This window comes from Lepidochelys kempii, chromosome 17 (assembly GCF_965140285.1).
Source record: "Lepidochelys kempii isolate rLepKem1 chromosome 17, rLepKem1.hap1, whole genome shotgun sequence".
In the NCBI taxonomy this organism is placed as follows: Eukaryota; Metazoa; Chordata; order Testudines; family Cheloniidae; genus Lepidochelys; species Lepidochelys kempii.
The window spans coordinates 10079794-10101764 of record NC_136396.1 but is presented as its reverse complement, the minus strand read 5'-3'; the positions used below and the strand labels follow the sequence as shown (position 1 = coordinate 10101764).

At 49.8% G+C, this 21971-nt stretch overlaps 1 protein-coding gene across 7 annotated transcripts in view; it reads right to left on the bottom strand.

The window, feature by feature from the left end:
• SGSM2 (small G protein signaling modulator 2) overlaps positions 1-21971 on the bottom strand; it is a 143509-nt gene that overhangs the window by 48691 nt on the left and 72847 nt on the right. For 6 of the 7 annotated variants that reach the window (XM_073316038.2, XM_073316040.2, XM_073316039.2 and 3 more), the window contains one exon: positions 2700-2862. The exons of the other annotated variant lie outside the window; for it this stretch is intronic. In XM_073316038.2, coding sequence (XP_073172139.1) covers positions 2700-2862 — 163 coding nt within the window. The remainder of the gene's footprint in view (positions 1-2699; positions 2863-21971) is intronic. 7 annotated transcript variants of the gene reach the window in all.

The following is a 21971-nucleotide window of genomic DNA, read 5'->3' as shown; positions in this document are numbered from 1 at the left end:
GATGCCTTCTGATCCACGTAAACATCCTTCTGAACCTTCCCTCCACCCTTTTTTGTTTCTCTCTGATGCACTAAGGTGACCTGAAATGGGAGCGCTTTTTCTCTCCCCCACCACCCCACGTTTTGCATCAACACTGCTTGTGCCATTAGTTAGGCGGCACCGAAGGAGAACGCTGCTCCATCCAGAATGCCGTCAATGCAGCAACCAACGAATAATATAAGAAATGAAGACTATAAATACAATCATCAGAACAGTCACCCTGGACGCTTCACCTAACCAGGCAGCGCACAGGACGTAGAAAACAATTTACGGTAACGTGCTCACGGGTCACATTCCTGCCAAGTGCACTTTAGTCCAAGTGCCGACGTGGGAAAGCACTTACGCACGTGGACTAAATCCATTAGATTGGAAGCTCTTTGAGGCAGGGACAATCTTCTTGTTTGGTGTTTGTACAGGGCCTAGCACAATGGGGTGCTGGTCCGTGACAGGGCCTCCTAGGTGCTGCCACAACACAAACAAATAGCCGTAAGAATATCAGTGCCTCATCAAGGCAGCTCTTAACTGTGGGGCAGCGTAGGCATGCCCTAAGTGCTGTCCTAAATAGGGATGCTTCTGAGAATCAGGGCCTCAGGATATGGCAGGGAGCCAGTTTCTCAGATCTGATACATTCAGCGAACTGAATTCAAGTCTCCTCTGCTCTGTTTTGCTAGAAGTCACAGCTGGAGGTCCCAGAGCAGTGGACTGGGAGCTTTCATAGAATCATAGAATCATAGAATATCAGGGTTGGAAGGGACCCCAGAAGGTCATCTAGTCCAACCCCCTGCTCAAAGCAGGACCAATTCCCAGTTAAATCATCCCAGCCAGGGCTTTGTCAAGCCTGACCTTAAAAACCTCTAAGGAAGGAGATTCTACCACCTCCCTAGGTAACGCATTCCAGTGTTTCACCACCCTCTTAGTGAAAAAGGGTTTCCTAATATCCAATCTAAACCTCCCCCACTGCAACTTGAGACCATTACTCCTCGTTCTGTCATCTGCTACCATTGAGAACAGTCTAGAGCCATCCTCTTTGGAACCCCCTTTCAGGTAGTTGAAAGCAGCTATCAAATCCCCCCTCATTCTTCTCTTCTGCAGGCTAAGCTTTCTCAGCCCTTAATTGAAGGGGCGTGGATGTTGAATTTTTAATAAAAGTGTCTTTCTGCCAAACGTTTAAACCAGACCAAATAAAATGGAAATAGGCAGAGATTTTAAATAAATAAAGAGGCAAAAAAAAAACTGGAAAAGGAAAGGGTTTATTAAACATACATCAATGAAAGAGTTTGGTAATAAAAGGAAGTTAAATAAAAGGTAAGCATTGGAAAAATAAACAAAGGAGGCAGGGTTAAAATAGCTAATGTAAATAAATGTTTAAATGATTCAGAAACATCACAGTGGGTGAGCGAATATCTTTTATTGGAACATCAATTCATGCTCACTGGAAACCTATATAACTACAGGAACTTAGTGCAACAAGATATTCAAGAGACCAGAAGTTCCTACAAGTGCAAAGACCCCTGTCCAGGTTCAGCAGCCCCACTGTGCAAGGTGCTGTACAAGCACATAGGAAGATGCGGTCCTTTCCCCAGTGAGCTTACAATCCAAGGCCCTGATCCTGCAAAGACTTATGCATGTGAGTAGTTCCACTGACTTCAATGGAATCACTGACAGTGAGTAAAACGGAGCACGTGCTTTAGACTTTCTAGGATCAGGGCCTCAGGCTCTTCACCTCAATGGGACTACGCGCATGTTTAAAGTGAGGCCCAGGTTGCTGAATCAATCAGGGCCTGATCATGGTTACCCTCCTCCTCCCTTGCCTTCACCCCTCCCTCCTATTGTCTGTTACCAGTCATTGGTTTATCTCATCGTTTATTAGGCCCTGATCCTGGAATGAGCTCCACGCAGGAGGGACCCCTACTCCTATATGACCTCTGCTGAATCAGTCGGCAGGAAGGACACTGTAGGATCACGGCCTGAAAGTGGAAACGTCGTGTACAATGCTGATTGGCGTGTATTGAATCTGGTGTCTCTTGCACTGTTCCTCTGGTGGGCCTATCAGGTCTCCCAGCGCACGTGAAGAAAAAAGGGTGGTCAAGGGGAACAAGCAAGCAAGCAAAGATAAACGTTTAGGCCTTCTTTACTCCATAAATAACTGCCCTCTGCCACAAAGTGGGTGAATCGCTCCCATCTGGCCCTGGTTTTGGCAAGGGGAGAGCCGCGACTTCTGCTTTTCCACTAAGCTCTGTTCCTTCTGTCACCTGCTCCCACCCACCTCCACCCAATCGGTCTGCTTTGTCCACCTGTCGCATCCTGGCCGATACCTAGCTGCCCGTGAGCAGCAACTGTCTTCTGTGTTATTTGTCTCGACAGCACCTGGTATAATAGGGGGTCCTGACCCTTGACTGGAGCTCCTTGGTACACCGTGATTCACATAAAGAGTAAAAATTAAATGGAGCACAAACCCAGCTCTTGCCCTTTGGCCCTTTGCCATTCACTTGAGAACGTTTGAACTTTAGAAAATTTTGACAAAAATTCATTTTCTACAAGTTTTTCTGACCGGCTGAATTTTCCCCCAAAAGTTGCCCAAAGTAATTTTCCGAGCAGCTCTAGCTGTCCCCTTCAAGCCGCCATGACGGTCTCACATTCAGAACAGCCCTTGGCCTTACCTGCCTTCCGCCTGCTGCTGCAGTTTCTGCACTTTCTTGCATATGTCCCCAGCTACCGCGTACGTCTTGCCAACTTTGGTGAAGAGGGCAGCGACCTTATCGGTCCGGAGGAAGCCGGCGGCTCTGCGTTTCAGCATGTGCAGGAGGCATGCCTCCACCACACCTGGAAAAGGACAGGAGACATCACCATGAGCACTCGGATGGATCCTCCACTCCATTCTTCTTGGCACGAGTCAGTAAGGAGAGAAAGGCCATCTAATGAAACACATCTCATATCTAGGGAGGGAGAGAATATGGGCCAGGGTAGTAAGTAATGAGGACCCAGGGGTTCTATTCCTGCTTCAGCTGTGGACTCACTGTGTGGCCTCAAACAAATCTCTTACTCTCTTTGTGCCTCAGTTTCCCCATCAGGAAAGTAGGGATAACAATACACTTACCTGTCCCACGGGGGTGTCATCAGGCTTGCTAACTGCACTGACAGCCTTGGATGAAAGTTGGACTCCGCAGTCAGGTTCTGCAGAAACCTGCATAAACCCAAATATCCTGGCAGGTGTGTCTGTCTATATTTATATTTTTTCCTGTGGACAATTTTGTGCCTCAGGGAGCCATTTATGTGGATTACATAACAGGAGGCTGGCCTTCTAGGAACTGAAAAGCAGAGAGAAGACCAGATCTAGTAATTGGTAACGATCTTGTAATTGGTAATTATGAGATTACTAATTGGCAATTGATCTTGTAATTGGTATATCCAAGCACCAGACCGGCAGTGATGGGTCCCCTAAAATACTATATTTTAATTCCCATAAATAATTGTAATACCTAGCTCTTATATAGCACTTTTCATCAATAGATCTCAAGGTCAGTATCATTATCTCCATTTTACAGATGAGGAAACGGAGGCATGGAGTGTTGACGTGACTTGCCCAAGGTCACCCAGCAGGCCAGTGGCAGAGTCAGGAGTAGATCCCAGGTCTTCTGAGTCCCAGTCCAGTGCTTTATCCACTAGGCCATACTGCCTAAAGAATCTCACTGGACATGTAAACGTGAATACTATCATCCCCTTGGAAGGTGAACGACACCTTGATGCTGCTCCGACTGACTCCACAAGGCAGGATCAGGCCCTAACTTGGAGGTACACTGAGCTAAATATGTGCTTTTACTGAGGACCTCTCCTTTTTGGCAGGAGCTCCCTGTTGTCTTAGGGAGATCCCACGTCCTGTATAATCAGGTGATTCCCCCAGTCTGGATACATTTGCTTATTGGGATGTGACAGACTGTCAGGGCGGCACATTCCCCAACCCCTCCCTTGTTGCGGGGGTGATGCTGCCATACACTTGTAGTTTGTGTTAGCTTTGTGCAGAATCTCATCAGGCAGGATGCGTCTCATCCCGCCCCCACTTGGACAAATCTCCTAATCCAACACGTTAAACGTTTCTCCATATACTGAGGTCATTGACATGAAAGCAACGCGCTGCACATAAGCTAATCTGGGGACTATGTAGCCTTTATCACGGCGCTATCTTGATTTGCAGAAGCAGGGTAGGACAAATCATCCATTTATCTTCCAATCCTTACATGCTACGTATTAATCCTACGCATCACGGGGTGGGTGTTTGCTCGGCAACCCTACCGCGGTGGAATTCAACTTTGTGCAGTGGCGTGTGCCTCTAAAACCAGCCTACCAAAACAAAACCCTATACTTCGTTCGCCCCCTGGGCGGAGGAGAAGAGATCGAACAAGCCACGTGTGACACGTTAGTCGTGTCGCTTCGTGCACTTCTGCGAGGCACACAACAAAGAGGGTGGTATCAGACCCGAGATACAACAGAACAGATTTGACAACCTAGATCAAGAAAGCAACGGATGGGGATGGAGTTATGACCTATTTTCCTGCTTCTTAAAAAGGCATCGATGTATCAGATTTGGTGCCCTATCAGCTGAACTGGACAGCCAAGCCCACAGCCAAGCCCACAGCCACCTGCAGAGCATTCGCTAATGATCGGCCCTGCTTTCCTGGTGACTAACACAACACTTAGAGAAAAGTGGGGGGGAGGGAGGGGGCAGGAAAAAGGAGAGGAAGTGGCCTAGGACTGCGTCTTTATCGGAACAGACATAACCAGGCGTGTCTGAATCCAGATGGGACAATTAGCGCTGGAGATCTTCGGGGAACAGGGCTGACTTTCTACATCTTTTACACAATGAAAGAGACTTCACTGAGGAAGATGATGGATTTAATGGCGGTGAGGGTGGGGGTGTTGTGAGTGTGGGTTGTTGGTTTTTTTTTTTTTTTTTAATAGAAGGAAATGTCGTACATCAAATAGCCGCAAGAAGGCTGGATGGAGATATCCATCCCTGGACAGTGGAAAAATACAGGTTCCTTGCAGCACACCTGGCTTGAGCAGCGTGGGATTGATGCGGTTCTCACTGAAGTCTCTGGGGAAACCTGTTCATTCCCTTACGTCTTGCTAGGTGGGAAGCCTCTAGGTAAGAGGGACGTGACTAGGGACTTGTTTTAAAACCTTTTTTCTCTTATGTTATCCTTTATTCCTGCTGTTAAGATTAAACAATACTTGGGTTTAAGCAGACTGTCTGGTCACTGTATTCGCTGCCGGACACAGACTCCTGAAGGGAAAAACCCAGTCAGACCTGCTGGGTAGAACCAATGGAGATACAGGATGCTGTAACACCGGAGCCCAGTCTAGGGATGGGAGAATGATGTGATCCCACTCCAAGAGAGAGAGAGGCCTGACACCTGAGAGGGTGCACTCAGAGAGACCAGGAAGGGGACAGAGGTACAGCAAAGGTTGCCAGGCGTCCGGTCGAAGAGGGACCCTAGTGGCTCTGGTCAGCACTGCTGACCAGGCCATTAGAAGTCCGGTCGGCGGCACAGCAGGTCTAAGGTAGGTTCCCTGCCTGCCCTGGCTCCACACAGCTCCTGGAAGCGGCTGGCACGTCCCTCTGGCTCCTAGGCGCAGGGGAGACCAGGGAACCTCTGCGCATTTCCCCCACCCCGAGTGACGGCTCCACAGCTCCCATTGGCCGGGAACAGCAGGCAATGGGAGCTGCGGGAGCGGGTAGTGCGCAGCGCGCACCACGCAGAGCCGCCAGGCTGCCCCTGTGCCTGGGAGCCGGACATGCTGGCTGCTTCCAGGAGCTGCGTGGAGCCAGGGAACCTGCCTTAGCCCTGCTGAGCCACCAACCGGGAGCCGCCTGAGGTAAGCACTGCCCAGCTGGAGCCCAAACCTGCACCCCAACCCCCTACACCAGGTCGGAACCCCCTCCCGCTCCTTAACTCCCACCCCAGAGTTCGCACCCCCACTCGCACCCCATCCCCCTACCTCAGCCTTGAGCCCCCTCCCGCACTCCAAACCCCTCGGCCTCAGCCTAAAGCCCCCTCCTGCACCCTGAACCCCTCATTTCTGGCCCCACCCCAGAGCCCACACCCCCAGTCAGAGCCCACACTCCCTCCCTCCCCACAACCCCCTGCTCCAGCTTAGTGAAAGTGAATGAGGGTGGGGGAGAGCAAGCAGCAGAGGGAGGGGGGATGGAGTGAGTTGGGGGCGGGGCCTCAGGGAAGGGGGCGGCGCAAGGGTATTCGGTTTTGTGCAATTAGAAACCCGACAACCCCTTAGCGCAGCGAGCTCCGTACCTGTGATGCTACGGAGCGGTCTTTGTTCATCTTGCGATGCTTATCGCAACAGACTCTGAAGTTCACCAGCCAAACAGGGACTCCAAAGCCCACACTGGTTTTATTTCAGTCTTGCGCAATGCCCCGCAGAAATCTGAACATTACACTTTAGCTGCTGCAGAGAGCCATGAGCCTAGCCTGGACAATAGCTGAGCAATCGGGGTAAAAAGCCATTCATGCCTGCTCGTGTTTAAATCTAGGTTGCAAATGACTCATCCAGTCAACGCCATACCCAAAGGCGGACAATATTGCTTACTCATTGAAAAAGTAAGTCCCTGAAGCCTCCGCAGAGCGCTCCCCTCTCTCCGGAGTTTGCTTTCCAGCCTCTGAGCAACGTTCGCCCATGTTTATTGATTGCAATTTACCACAGACTGCCTGCTGCTAACATCACAACATTAAATTTTCATCACCAATAGCAAACCGACATACATTACCTCCGCATTAGAGCCTGGCAGCTAAGCGTGAAGAACGCAATACCTGCCTGCACGCTGAGCTCAAACTTGCCAGGTGCGGAGTGCTTCCTGCACCCTCCTCTATCGGGCTTACACGGCTCCCATGACTGGAGCATCTGAGCACCTCGCAGTCTTTAATGGATCCATCTTCCCAACACCCCTATGAGGTTCTATGATCCTCATTTTGCGGACAGGAAACTGACAGATTCTTAAAGATGGGCCAGATTCTTAAAGATGTTTAGGCACCCAAAGATCACACAGATGGGGGCTTTTGAAAATCCCACTGGGCACGGAGGTGCCTGACTCCAACGGGATCACACCTCTGATTAACTACGCTGGCAGCAGGCTGGACTGTGGAGATGGCCCCAGCCGGCACATGAGTTAGCAAGTTGAGTTTTGAGAGCTGACCCTGTGGTAGCTAACTCAAGTGAAGAACACACCTTTTTTCGCCCAAACTCTCTCTGTACCTCAATTCCCCACCTGTGAACTGGGGATAACAATACTCCCTTTCCCCTTTGTCTTGTCTATTTAGACTGTAAGCCGTTGTATTTCTTACTATAGGTCTGCCTGGTGCCTAGCACAACGGGGCCCCGATCTCCGTTATAACTAAATAATAAATCATAGGAATAGTAGTAATCCACACCAATTCCCACAGGTGTCCTAGTCTGGGAATCCTTGTCTAAATCAAGGCCGTAGGGTGAGTTTGTGCTCGGCCTCAAGTGGCTCTGCAGGCAACCCTCTGGCCAAGACTGCCCTCTTCAGTGCACTTGTAATAGACACTCCAGATAAACCCTCATTTACAGGAAAATTCTAAACACAGGCCTTGCTCCAAACAAATAGATGGTTTGAATCAACCTAGTTTTATTGCTAGCTCCTTGCAAATGCACTGGCCCTTGGGAGAGACTAGAACGCATTTCATGCTTATCCTTCATCAACAAAAGGCTTTCATGTGTTTTCATTTTTAATTAAAGAATTCATGCTTTCCATCAATCAGTTCCTTAACCAGGGATACTCAAGATCTTACAGTCCGCTGATTTACTAGGGTGAACAGCACACAGTGGCTACTATCTTGGAAACCAGATGGATAAAATACCTATCCCTTGATTTTATTTATTTTGTTGGTCACACATTTCCCCATATTAGAAATCGCTGGTGTTTGAAGGCTACTTCAGTTGTCATTTACATTGACAGGGTTATTATTAGTGTAAAGTATTCATAAGCCTGCCAATTACCCTTCCCGGTTGTAAAAAGCAAAGGCTGTAATTCATCGAGTTCTATTAATATACATTTAGCTCCCACTTACTGTTCTCCAGCTGAACTGTAAATACAGTTACAAACAAGTTTGCAGATCTCAAAAATGGCAAGTTACGTGTACCTTTAATTTTGAAACATTATTAGTTAGTATTATTTACATAATGGTAGCATCTGGAAGCCCGAACCAAGGCCAGAGCCCCATTGTGCCCAGACACTGTACACACATGATACGTCTACATTGGAGTCAGAGGTGTGACTGCTTCATGTGTAGACATCTCCAAGCTAGCCTGGATCTATGTGGCTACAACAGCAGCAGCAGCCGGGACCCTCGGTATGTACCCGAGTGGCTAGGAGAGCCAGGAACTCAGCCCAGATTTCCTGGGTGCCAGCCCAATGCCATAGCCACAACACCATCCCCGTCTGAAGGCAAGCATGGACCCCACTTGAACTTCCTGGCCTTCTTCCACTGTGCAACCTTCTCACAGTCTCCTAAAGACCAATCTGATGAGAAATAAATACACAGCGTGGTCTTTGCAAGGGGCGGAATGCATTCCGGCAATGAGAAAAGCAGATTGTACAGCAATGTATCCCTCGCTAGCCTTTTATCCCAGAGCAGATCTGAGAAAGCAGACAGTGGAACAGGCAGGACAATTTGAAAGCTCGCATTTGGATCAAGAACTTTTAGAACCAGAAGGAAGCAACAAGGAACAGTGCGGCCCACGGGGAAGCCGCCGTCACCCATCTGCATCACACACACACACACACGACATTACAGCTCTGACGCGCTGCCCCACTCGAAGGCGTGCAGTGGATGTGGGCAGATAGAAGGAAATACCAACGAGACGCAGGAGACCAAGGACAACAGTGGAGACATGACAACAGCTGGAGCGAGAACGAAACAAAGGGCTGTGGAGCACTTTGCCGGATGTGTCTGGAGGGGCTTGTGTCAGTGTGGGGAGCCTCAGAGAGAAGCCAGGCTGGGTAGCTTGAAAGTTTCAGCTATTGAGCACAGGGCAAAGTAATTCTACTTTTCCAGCCTGGGTGGTAAATTCAGGTACCTTATGCCTGGGGTGATTCTCCTTTGGTAGGGTAGATAAGGGCCCAGTGTGTTCCTCTTATCCCCACAACCCCTCCCAGGTACCAGGCTACTGCTAACTTCCCTACTCTCCTGTAGGGTTCGGGCTCCGTTGGGGCTTTTCAGACACAGCCTCACCACGGGGCGGCCCTGAGAACATTACCGTGCCATCCCCATGACTATGATTGTTGCGTGACAGTAGAACCTAGAGGCCGCTGCCCCTGGGGCCTCACTGCGCTAGTATTGTACAAGCCACACAGCAAAAGGCAGCCCCTGACCCCAAGAGCTCACAGTCACGACAGATACAGGGCAGGAGGGGAAACTCAGGCAGGGAGCGGGAAAGTGACTTGCCCAAGGGCTGAGAGCAGGTCAGGGGTGGAGCCAGCAACAGAACCCAGGTCTCTGGACTCTGGTGCTCCCGCCACACCCTGTGGATGTGTAAGCACCACTGCTCAGCGTGGTAGGTTCCCCACCCGTCTCCTTGGAGGAGACTCAGGGACTGAAGGTGTGGCCAGCCTCTGTGTGGGTGGTTCCTCTCACTTCCCGCTCTGGCTCACCCACCCACGTGCTGGCTGCAGGCAGCTCTCTTTATTATTTGTACTGCCGTAGGGCCAGGGATCCCTGTGTGAGGCACGCTATTCTTAGAGGCGTGGTGGAAGAAGTTATCAGCAGATTTAGACACTGCCTAGATGCAAGGACCCAGACAGAGGCCTGAGTCAAAGAGGAGGCTGAGATAACAGGCCTCCATGACCAGCAGGCTGGTGCTGGCCGCAGCGATGGAGAAAGGAGGTAACATCGTGTAGCCCCAGACCGAGCGGCAGCTGGTCTCTGATCACCAATTAACACAATTTACTAGGGATCCAATCAAGCTGAGGCTGGGAGCCTCTGCAACCGGCTCGTTTAGCGCCTCCAAGACCTGCAGGGACGCTCACCGCAAGCTCATGCTGCTCGGCAACGACTCGTGAGGGCAGCACAGGTCCCCTGCATCGACAGGACTTCAAGTTGACAGAGGCCCTTGTCACTGCCCAGTGAGGCAGGCATAGTACAGGCGGGGCTCGACCGACCCCCTGACGGAGGCGTCCAGCCGCCCAGTATGGGTCCCCTTATTCCGCGTCTTGCGGCCGTCACTCCAGAGCCGGTCCCCTACGGATACCGCTACGGGAAAAACTTCCGGCACCGGTGCACGTGGCGAGCACACACACCGACTATGGATTGGCCATGAGCAGCCACTCGAAGAAGCAGCGACTAAGCACACTGTCTTAACAACCGCAGGGTTCCAATTCTGCACATCTTGGGCCAAAGGCTCAGCTGCCCCAGAGGAGCCCAGTGGTCCAGCAAGCCTGATAGCCTGCATCCTGCACTGGGGTACTGCCCAATGGCTAATGATTCCTAAGACAGCAAGCCCTGCGCTCCCCAGCCACGCAGCGTACCGAAGCAGAACGTGCAATGCTGAGCGGAGGAACAGGACATCCCTGCCTGACCCCTCAGCAGTTAGGCATGAGCTTTCATCAAGACCACCTCCCGATGGGATGGGCAGCTACTATTTTCCTGTGCTCTGGCTTTAAGCAGGTGCCTCGGGCTGACTGCATCATCCCCAGGAGAGGGGCTGTCTCCGCTCCGAGGCTGTGCGGCAGGGGTGAGTGCTGCACAGATGCTCGAGGGGATTCACGAGTCCAAGTGGAGCTGCACGAGACGAACAGAGCAGGCTCCCAGAGCCTGTCCACTGCAAGGATCCCAGCCCAAAAGCAGTTCGGAGGCGGGGGGAGAGGGCAGCCGGCGCATCACTGAAAAAACCACATGAGATGTTTCAAATAAAGCAGAAATAATTGGCCAGGGTGGAACAGAGCTGGGAAGAGAAGCATCGCTGTTGCTTAGGAACAGTTGGGTTTTTTTTAAGAAGACAATAAAATATTAATGAAACAAATTTAGTAAAATCCACAGCCGACACGGCTTTAATTATTAATATTTGCTGTGGCTGATACCAAGGGTAATCTCCACCCCGCCTGTCCCGAAAGCCGCAATGTGGAATTATGTCACTGTGACATTTCTCACCACCACCTGTCATGACAATGCTACTTAATTGACTAGAACACACACGTGATGTACGTGCGACGGGAAATGGCAGGAAAGGCATTTGATGGAACCATTGTATTCTTGGCACTCGGAGACACTTGTCCTATTACGGTGGACAGCCGTGGGGTTAAGGCACTGGCCTGGGAATCAGGAGATCTGGTTTCGATCCCTGAATCCACCTACTGTGCGACCTTATTTAAATTTCTCTGTGCCTCAGTTTTCTCTCTGTACAACAGGGATAAGACGACACTCTTTGTCTTATCTGTTTAGGGGATAGGGTATTCATGGTAGGGGCTGTCTCTTAATCCATCCATGCCTGCATTTCCTAGCCCAATGCATCAGAAGTTAGAGGCCTAAAGCACCCCGAGGGTACCCATTAGAATCCAACCCACCCCTCCCGCAAGCTCGCCAGGCCACACGCAGCATTAGTCAATCAGCTCAGCTTGGCTATATGAAGCGGCCTTTTGTGTGTGTCCAGACACAGGACCACCCAGTGGTTTGGGGGCGGGACTCGGGCAAAATCTGGACTCCCCCCACTCTTCCAGAAAAAATGAACAATGAGGGGGAAAGGGGTTTGGAGAAGGAGCCCTCCCTCCCTCACCCTGCACGGGCTGGGCCCAGCTCCTCGCTCCAGGCATTGCGACCTGATGGGCAGCATTGCAGCACCACATAGGTTTGGCCCCGCTTCATCATGACAGAGGGGCCAAGAGGTCAAATTCCAGCGTGCGGTGTTGCGACCCTGTGAGCCAGGTCACACCACCACATGGTTTGGGAGGCTCTCTCAGCCTGGGGCAAACTTCCCCTTTTACCTCAACCCCATTGGTAGCCCTGGGCAGAGACAGTAATAATCTCATTGCATGTCATCAGATTCCCATTGCCCCCTTCCCCCCCACACACTGGAAAACCACATTGATCAGCCACTCAGAACCAAACTTGGCCAAATGGGAAATGTCAAATGGGTTTAAAGCGCATGCAAAAAACCTGCTTCTTCTTGGGTGTCTTAGGCTCATGCCAAAGAAGATCGAGAAATGACTGTCACTGGGGTAGGATGTGTAAGTACCTTCATGGGGCAAAAATACCAGGTATTTTCAGGTGCTAATCTACCAGAGAAAGGCATAATGAGAACCAATGGCTGGAAGCTGCCTCCAGGCAAATTCAAATCTGAAATAAACCTCAATTTTTTATTTTTAAACAATAAATGTGATCAAAAACTGGAACAAACTACCAAAGGAAGCGGTGAATTCTCCAACTTCTTCAGTCTTCAGGGAGGAATCCAGTCTTGATTTGAAGATATGCCTTAGTCAAACAAGTTATTGGGTGATATACAGGAGTTAACTGGATAAATTCTCTGGCCGGGGATATAAAGGAGGTCAGACTGAAAGAATTACCAAAACTTTTATAACAGAACTGCAGCCAGGGATTACTTCACGCTTCTCTGAAAGGCAGCCATTTCTGAAGTGGGACATGGCAGCTATTTAAGAGCGCCCCACAGCTCTACACAACAGTTTATTAGGTCAAGTTGTACCATGTTGGAGAGAAGCGCTCCTATCAAGCACCTCTTCTACCGCTCGGCGTGTCGGAAGGTATCAACTCACCCAGAGCGGTTTGTTACAGCACTTCACAGCAAGCTGCAAACTTAGAAAGGTCATCAACAGGAGCGTGCCAAGCAGTTACAATGAACACCAAGGAGCGCTTCCAATAACTCCATATAGACCTAAAAGGGGTGAGAAGTACGGACGAGAGCCAGTCAGGCTGTTTGGATTCATAGGGAGCTTGGGTGAATCTGTTTGGTTTCAGGTCAGATGGGATCACATGTCCAGAGTTTCACTTGAAATGTCTCTTTCTGATAAAGCTTCAGAAGCTGGGTAAAACTTAACCGAGCCTCCAATTAAACTGGCTAGACCTTGCAGAACTGTGGAGTTCAGGAGGGTTTCTTCTACAGGTGAAGCCGCCATGTAAGTTATTAGGCCAGAGCTAGATTTTGAACCCAACCCTGCAAAACTTCAGGAATGATGATGTCTGAATTCTGGAATGGGCCCTGGTTCTAGTTTTCGATCAAAACCAATCAGGACTAGCCCAGTTTTATTCAAGAGTCAGGTCAAAAAGTTTGCAAACCTTTCAACAAAGTTGGCACCTGAGTTTGAAATGAAATCCCAAACCAGATCTTGTCCTCAAGGTGGGTATCCGGTGCCTAAAGCCAGGTCAACACTAAAAAATGAGGTCGAACCAACTACACGGCTCAGGGGTGAGAAAAATCCATGCCCCTGAGTGACGTAGTTAAACTGATCTAATCCCTGGATTAATGACAGTGACAGAAGAACCCCTCCCGTCACTGCCGTGGGTGGCTACACAGAAGCAGTTTCTCGTGACGGCAGAGCCTCAGAAATTGTCCTCCCTCAAATCTAACAGGAGGCTTCTTGTGGCACACTCTCTGCTGTTGAGGAACCGAGGTTACTTCCAAACTCAGTGGTGCCATGTGGCCAGCTTCTATAATGCTGAATGAGCCTTGAGTTAAGGTCTCATTTTTTTGGAACCTGGTTCAGGTCGAATTGCGATAGGTCCCCAGAGCCATGGGGGTTGTCAGGGTTGCGGTTGGCTTCTGCCTTTCCTTTGGTGTTACTGGCCTGGGCTTTTATCAGATCCAAAGTCAGATTTCTGTACTCAAGGCAATTCATACAAACCGACGGCTGGCTCTGTGGTAAATCTGGGCCGGATGCACAGCCCACTGAAGGTAGTGCAAGTCTTTCTATTGACTTCAGCAGGCTTTGGATCAAGCCCTTGAAGCGTTACGTACGGCTTCTCCAAAGTGTGCTCCATACAGTATTTCCCTTACCTAGGAGAAGGATGATCCAGTGCTTACAGTGCTAGTCTAGGCTGTGGGAGGCCTGGGTACCATTCCTCCACCACTGATCTCCTGCATGACCTTGGGCAAGGCACTTGGTCTCTTCTGCACTCAGGTCCCCATCTGTACAATGGGGATAACAGCACTGCCCTACTTCACAGGGGTTTTGTGAGGTACCCAGACACTACGGTAATGGAGGCCACATACGTGCCTAAGACAGACAGAAGCCAGAAAAGTGGTGCTCAACATTCGCAGTGCCCAGGATTTCTCTCTCTCTCCCCCTTTTTTTTAAACCCATAACAAAAATCAGACACCCACATCAGAATCAATTGACCAAAAAAACTTTCCAGGCCCTTCCCAGTCTCTCTCTATCCTGCCTATCATTTCTCATCTGACAATGAGCTGTCAGCACTTGCCTCTGATCTGCCCGTGGGGCTGGTCTCCGTTCTCTACTTGCTGCATTTCCAAAGAAAAACTTTTGTGCTGTCTCCCAGGCTGCCCCACGCCCTTGGGAGGCACTCCCTGTACACGTCGACAAAGCGACCTCCTTCTCTGCCTTCAGACCTCTCCTTTGCCACCACAGTTAGGCAGGTGGTTTGCAGAGACCACTGCCCATCAACTTGGCCGGTACTGTCTCGCTCATCTGTTGTCTCCAGTCTTAGACTTGTCTGTAAGTCCAGTGCTTAATTTGTAACGAAAGAGGTGCCAGAAGCTCAAGGAATTGGGTGCTGGGCTCAAGCAGTTTTTTTACTTTCACAACTGACGCGGTAAGCCCAGGGGTGCCAGGGCTCTAAACTGCCAAGCCCTGGCACTAATTAAACACTGTGTAAGCCCCTTGGGGCAGGGACCGTCTCAGTGCCTAGTATAATGGGTTCCTGGTCCACAACGGCCGCCACAACACAAATTAAACAATCAGGAGTAAAAGCTCAGCGTCAGACACACTTTGCAAACGCTCCACTTCCCAACAGAAGCAGCAGCAGCCGCTCTCCCCTCCGTTGTGCCAAGGCCCCTGGGACCACAGCAGAAGAACTGCAGTGCCTCGCCGTCCGGCTCCCTGTGCTCACCGCGTTCTGTTATGGCAAAGCCCCAGCTTCCAAGGGAATTCGCTTTCTTTCTCGGCCAGCATCTGAACTGAACTGGATTCTCTACGGCAAGTTCTTGGCACGCACGCGCTAGGGGTGGGGACAGATGGAACGAGCTCATTTACCTGGAACACGATGTACCCTCCTATTCTTCTGTTGGGGGTGTCAGAAAGGAGGAGAAACGTTAATTGGATAAATGAAAGGATACGGTTTTCACACTTCTTTCTGCTCTTCCCACATCCCAATTAGCCTGAACCATCTGCACGGGCCACTCCCTGTTTCCACTTGTTTACTGCACCAATGTTCCCTTATAAATTGGACTGAAATATATACAAATACATGCTAAAAATCCCTACGTGGCTTTAGGTATCTCTGGTACAGATGGGGTAGAACACAGCACTGCATTCCCCAACCATTCTGTGAAGGGGGGAGGTCAGATAAATGGGATTCTTGCAAACAACCCAGAAATCAAAACAGGCACCCCTCGTGTGGGCAGTCGCTGAGCGTGGAGACTATTCCCTTGCCCTGAAGGGAAACAAGCATCTTTTGGGAGTTGCCAGTAGTCACTGGGAAGGGATGTGATTGCATCTCTTTGAAGGCGGGCCGCAACAGCATGGAGCCTGCAACGCCGGGGCTCAGAAGAGCCAGAGGCATTCCAACAGGCGTGCAGAGAAGAGGAAGTGGGTGGAAAAGGCAGGCTGGCGGACATACATACACATTACTGAGCCCGCTGGTTCTTTGGAGCAGGGGCCATATTTCCATGATATGCATGTACCGCGCCTAAAACAACGGGGTCCCAATCCGGACTGGGGCCTCTCGGAGCCACCACAGCAACTAACAATTCCAAAACCAAAAACGCACAGGTAACACTGATCCCCAAAGCGGGCAGCCTTTCCCAATGCTCAGACTGGACGAGCGACGTCCTGTCTGTGACAGGCCAGCACCATTAATGAAGCCACAAGCTCAGCCAGCGGCGGGGCCTCCAAAGCGAACTTGAGGAGCTCAGCTCCGGTACCTTGCTCACATCACTCAGCTGACAGCAGCTGTCCTAAAATTCATTATCTCCAGTCAATTCTGAGGCAGATCCCTTGCAGCATTTAACCGGCTGAGGATATGGTTATGGATTTGCAGTCCAAATAACCACCTCCCCAGTAAGCTTCAAAAAATGTCTCCTTTTTATTACATAAACCCAGCCAGACCTTTCTGCACGAGACAAGTGACTTCAGTTTCCTCCCCTTTCCCCTTTATTGAAATCTCGCTGCGGTCTAATGGACTATATGCTAAGAGAGCTCTGGAGACCGAGGCAGAGGGGCGCAAGATGAGGGACCTCAGAGAGGTTTTTAATGGAATTCATTTAGCAGATGGATTTTGCTTTAGCTACAGCTAAATAGCTTGTTTTCATGGAAACCGTGCACAGGGAACTGGACTTGTAAGGCTGAAGTGTGAAAATAAAAAAACGAAAGCAAGGGAAGATAAGAGACAAGGAGACGACACGCCGGCCTGTCTTCAGCACACAGCGTACTGGCAGAGCCGGGCAGCACACGCTGGGATGATCTATCGGCTGAGGTCAGGGACGGAACATATTTGCTAGGACCACGCACTAGTCCAGCCCCAAAATCCTCTCCATGCTGGAGCAGAGGGAGCCCCTGCAGAAGTATAGGTTCCATTACACGCATTGGGTCCACGCCCTCCGTGCAGGCTCCCACAGGTTCTGCTGTGCCTTCCGTACCAGCAGGGAGCCCGTGGGTTGGAAGGAGACGATGGATTTGCCCGGTTGTAAAGGAAAGCTGCTACGTTTTAGGGACCAGGGAGATTGGGTGGGGCGGGACACTAGATGTCTGTGTAACGCGCCGGCCCCGGTGAAAATCTGAAAGGAACCTGGCCCTTTTCTAACAGGCCTCGCTCTGATCTCCGACACACGGCCGTCGGACCCAAACCTACAACAAGGAGCCGCAGGACCAAGATGAGACGGCTCCTCCATGTGGTAGCACAAGGAACCGTTTGAAAATGGAAAGGGACCCCCCCCCCCCCGGATCGTTTTGAACGCGTGCGACCCTTGGACCATTTACACCAGGTATCAGCACATGGAGTGGTTGGTTCACAAAATAATTGCGGGTGGCACTGTTTTGCAGAGAACAAAACACTCAGATAATAAAGAGTGATGAAGTCAACCTACCCACACCACAGGCCAAACTCCAGCGAAAGGGGCACGGTTAGCTTAGAGTCCTCAGACTTTACCTACTTTAATACTTTCAAGACTTTAATACTATTTATTAGTATTGTAGCACCTTGTGGGCCACTTGAGATCAAGCCCCATTGCACTAGGTACTTAGTTTGTAAGCTCTTTAGGGCAGAGACCCTCTTTTTGTTCTCTGTTTGTAGGCGGCTACTGCAAAACAAATAATAATAGACACAAACACCACCCCCACCCCCCACCCACACACAGTCAGAAAGTCTCTGTCTTGACTAGCTTACAGTCCATACTAGGGGCAGCCAAACATACGGGCCCTCTGAGCCTCATACAACAATCTTCAAATGTTCAAGAGCTGGGACGTGACTGTCGGAAGCCAGGGGTTGGGACTTCAGCCCTGCTCAGGCTGAAGCCCCGAGCCCTGGCAGGTACGTCCCACAGGGTTGAAGGCCTAAGACCTCTCTCCCCACTGGACAGAAGTCCCTCCCGCACCACCCAGCTGCAAGGCAGAGGTCCTGAGCTCCCCCCACCCAGTCTTGTAGGGGTGGAATGGGAGGCTGTGGGGGGCTCCGCGAGCCGCACTTTAATGGTAAAAGTGGTTCGCAAGCCACAGTTTGGCCACCCTGGTCTACACATACGAGACACACAAAGAAAATTATTATTCCTATTTTAGCAAAGGGGAATTGACGCACAGAAAGATGAAGTGACTTGCCCAAGGTCACACACAATGAATCTGTAGCACAGCCAAGAACTGAATCTAGAGCTCCTAAGTCCCAGTCCAGTGCCTTAACCACCTGGCCAGCCTTCCTCTGAAGGGGACTCCAATTGAGACTACTTGTAAGAGTAAGACCTGCAGCGACAGACCTCCTATCTCATGTAGGTGAAGGGTTATTCTTCATTACAGACAAATTATGGAACACATTCTTGCAAACTGGTGCGTTTAAAAGCAAAGGCTGAGATTTTCAAAGGTGTCTAAGAGACATGGGATGCTCAGTTTTGATTAAAATGAATGGGGAAAGGGTGTCCAAACCACGCAGGTGTCTTTGAACATCTCAGCCACAGGCTTTAACAAAACAAACAAACAAGAAAGAAAACCTTAAAAAGAAATTTCCAGTGTTTTTCATATTGTTACAATAACTCCAGGGGGCCCAGAGTTTTTTTCCTTCCCTCAAATGATTTTCCAGTCGCTCCCGTCCCTGAGTAAGGATTTTGAATGGCAGGTTTTTGATTGCAAATAATTTTTAGGGCTACACACATAAACCTACGGAATTGAGGAGTTTATAGTGTCATCTAGAGGCACGCTTCAGAGGCACGAATAGATTGCTACAGAGAGCATCAGGGCGAGGGAAGAGCGATTGCAATAAATCCAGTTAAATCCCTTCCCCACAATTACCACCATGAACTAAACCCAATACCAAATCTGATTTAGTCTAATACAGTCCAGACTTTATTACTGTGCATCTCTTAGCTTTTGTTGCATGCAGCCATTACCTCTGCTCATGTGTGGCACTCAGTGGCTGATGTACCATTTCATTGGTTTCAGTTTCCTTAGGAAGCGTTGAGGTATTGTTTCAGCCTAAGACTCGGGCCATCGGAGGGCTGGGATTTCATTGCAAGCCCAGTGAATAGATATCATCCTCATCCTCGGGGCTCATCATCATCATCATCATCCCAGGGCATCTTCAGCACAACTGAGATGTTATCTTAGTACGGCCAGGTCTACACTGGAGAAGTTAGGTTGAGTCAGCTTCATCGCTCAGGGGCGTGAAAAATCCACACCCCGAGCAACGTAATTAAGCCGACCTAGCTACCGCCTCTCAGGGAGGTGGATTCCCTATGCCAACAGCAGAACCCCACCCTTCGGCGTAGGTAGCGTCTACATTGAAGCGCATTTCAAATGCGGACAAGCCCTTAGCGAGCTAAAGGCATCGTACTTTCTCTGCAGCTTTTTATCTGATCGGTCCGCTGAGAAATCACAATGCGGGTGGTAAATCAGTTGGAAATGCAAATGCTTTTCAATGTTTAATTTTGGTTTCATGTCGGAAAGATCTTTAAGGCCGCTATTACTTTTTTGTGTTTGTTAAGCATCCGTCTGGCAATCGGTCCATAACGCACAGAGGGAAATACTCTGGTGATGGGTGCTCTAAGAACACGATTCTTTATTGTGTGTATTACAGACACTCCAAGAAGCCCCAGCTGAAAATCACGGCCCCATGGCGCCAGGCCCCATAAAGACTCATCGTGAGAGACAGCCCCTGACTTGAAGAGCTTACCATCTAAATAAGTAAGCCAAACAGTGGGAGGCAAAAGCTGAGACAGATACGTAAGGTGATCTGGCCAAGGTTACAGAAGGGGACGGTGGGCAACCTGGAACTAGACCGCAGGTCTCCTGATTCCCAGTCTAGTGTCCTGTTCACTAGATCACATCGTCTACCAGGGATGGATAAGAAGAAACAGATGGGAAAGGATAAGAAAGGACACAATTAAAAAAAAAAATGATTTGGAAAGATACCCTGTTTCTAGCAGAATTCCCCATTATAATATAGGACAAGGAGTCTATGAGCTACTTCATAAACTCCTCTCTTTGCCATTGTTCTGTTTATTAAAACATCACTCCAAATGTTCGCTTAATAGCTTCTAGCTTTAGTCTTCTCCAGCCCCTGTCATCCAAGGGGCTCAAAATGCTCTGCACACATTAGCCTCACGACATGTCTAGGAGGCAGATATTACTACACTCCTTTCAAGGAAGGGGAAAACTGACTGTGGCCCAGATAGCTTATGTGACTCATGGTGACACAATATTCTTGCCAGCAAGTTAAAAAAGTATGGCTTGAATGAATGGACAATAAAGTGGAGAGAAAGCTGGCTAGATTGTCAGGCTCAACGGGTACCGATCAACGGCTCGATGTCTAGTTGGCAGCTGGTATCAAGCGGAGTGCCCGAGGGGTCAGTCCTGGAGCCGGTTTTGTTCAACATCTTCATGAATGATCTGGAGGATGGTATGAATTGCACCCTCAGCAAGTTCGCAGATGACACTAAGCTGGGGGGAGAGGTAGATACGCTGGAGGCTAGGGATAGGGTCCAGAGTGACCGAGACAAATTGGAGGATTGGGCCAAAAGGAATCTGATGAGGTTCAACAAGAACAAGTGCAGAGTCCTGCACTTAGAACAGAAGAATCCCATGCACTGCTACAGGCTGGGGACCGACTGGCTAAGCAAGCGGCAGTTCTGCAGAAAAGGACCTGGGGATTACAGTGGACGAGAAGCTGGATATGAGTCAACAGTGTGCCCTTGTTGCCAAGAAGGCTAATGGCATATTGGGCTACATTAGTAGGAGCATGGCCAGCAGATCGAGGGAAGTAATTATTCCCCTCTATTCAGCACAGGGGAGACTACATCTGGAGTACTGCATCCAGTTTTGGGCCCCCCAAGACAGAAAGGATGTGGATAAATTGGAGAGAGTCCAGCAGAGGGCAACGAAAATGATTAGGGGTCTGGGGCACATGACTTATGAGGACAGGCTGAGGGAACTGGGATTGTTTAGTCTGCAGAAGAGAAGAATGAGGGGGGATTTGATAGCAGCCTTCAACTACCTGAAGGGGGGTTCCAAAGAGGATGGAGCTCGGCTGTTCTCAGTGGTGGCAGATGACAGAACAAGGAGCAATGGTCTCAAGTTGCAGTGGGGGAGGTCTAGGTTGGATATTAGGAAAAACTATTTCACTAGGAGGGTGGTGAAGCACTGGATGGGTTACCTAGGGTGGTGGTGGAATCTCCATCCATAGAGGTTTTTAAGGCCAGGCTTGACAAAGCCCTGGCTGGGATGATTTAGTTGGGGATTGATTGGTCCTGCTTTGAGCAAGGGGTTGGACTAGATGACCTCCTGAGGTCTCTTCCAACCCTGTTCTTCTATGATTCTGTGACACAGTGAGCAACTGGCAATAGAACTAGAGTCCTGACTTCAAGACCAATCACGGTCACACCTGCTTTACACAGCTGTAACTCCATTGACTCCAATGATGGGACACCAGTCGTTTCAATCAGGAGTATGTGATATTATCCAGCTCTCATATAGCGCTTTTCATCCACAGATCTCAAAGCACCTTCAATATAATTATCGCCATTTGAGAGGGGATGGGGAAACTGAGGCATGGGGCGGTGAAGTGACTTGTCCAAGGTCACTCAGTAGGCCCATGGCTGAGCCAGGAACAGAATGCAAGTCCCCTGAGCCCCAATCCAGTGCTCCACTCACACAGCGAGGAGAATCAGAACCACTTTAACTATCAGACGGGAGATTTTTTTGATAGCACATAGGTGCCTAACTCCTACTGAAATGAGGAGTCAGGTCTGTGACTCCATTAGCCAGCCTAGAGTATCCTACAACAGACTCCCCAGTAACTCTACAATAAGATACCCAGCCACGCGGCTTATACATCATGGGCCAGATTTTCAGGAGAGCAGAGTCTTAATTAGGCACCAAAATAAGTGGCCAGATTCTTTCCAAAGGGCTCAGCACCCTATTTTGGGGGAGCTGCTGGGTCCCGAGTCATTCTGAAAACCTGACTCCAAAACCAGAGAAGCGTAAGAGCTTTAGGGTTGGTTCTGCTGGCGCCCAGGGG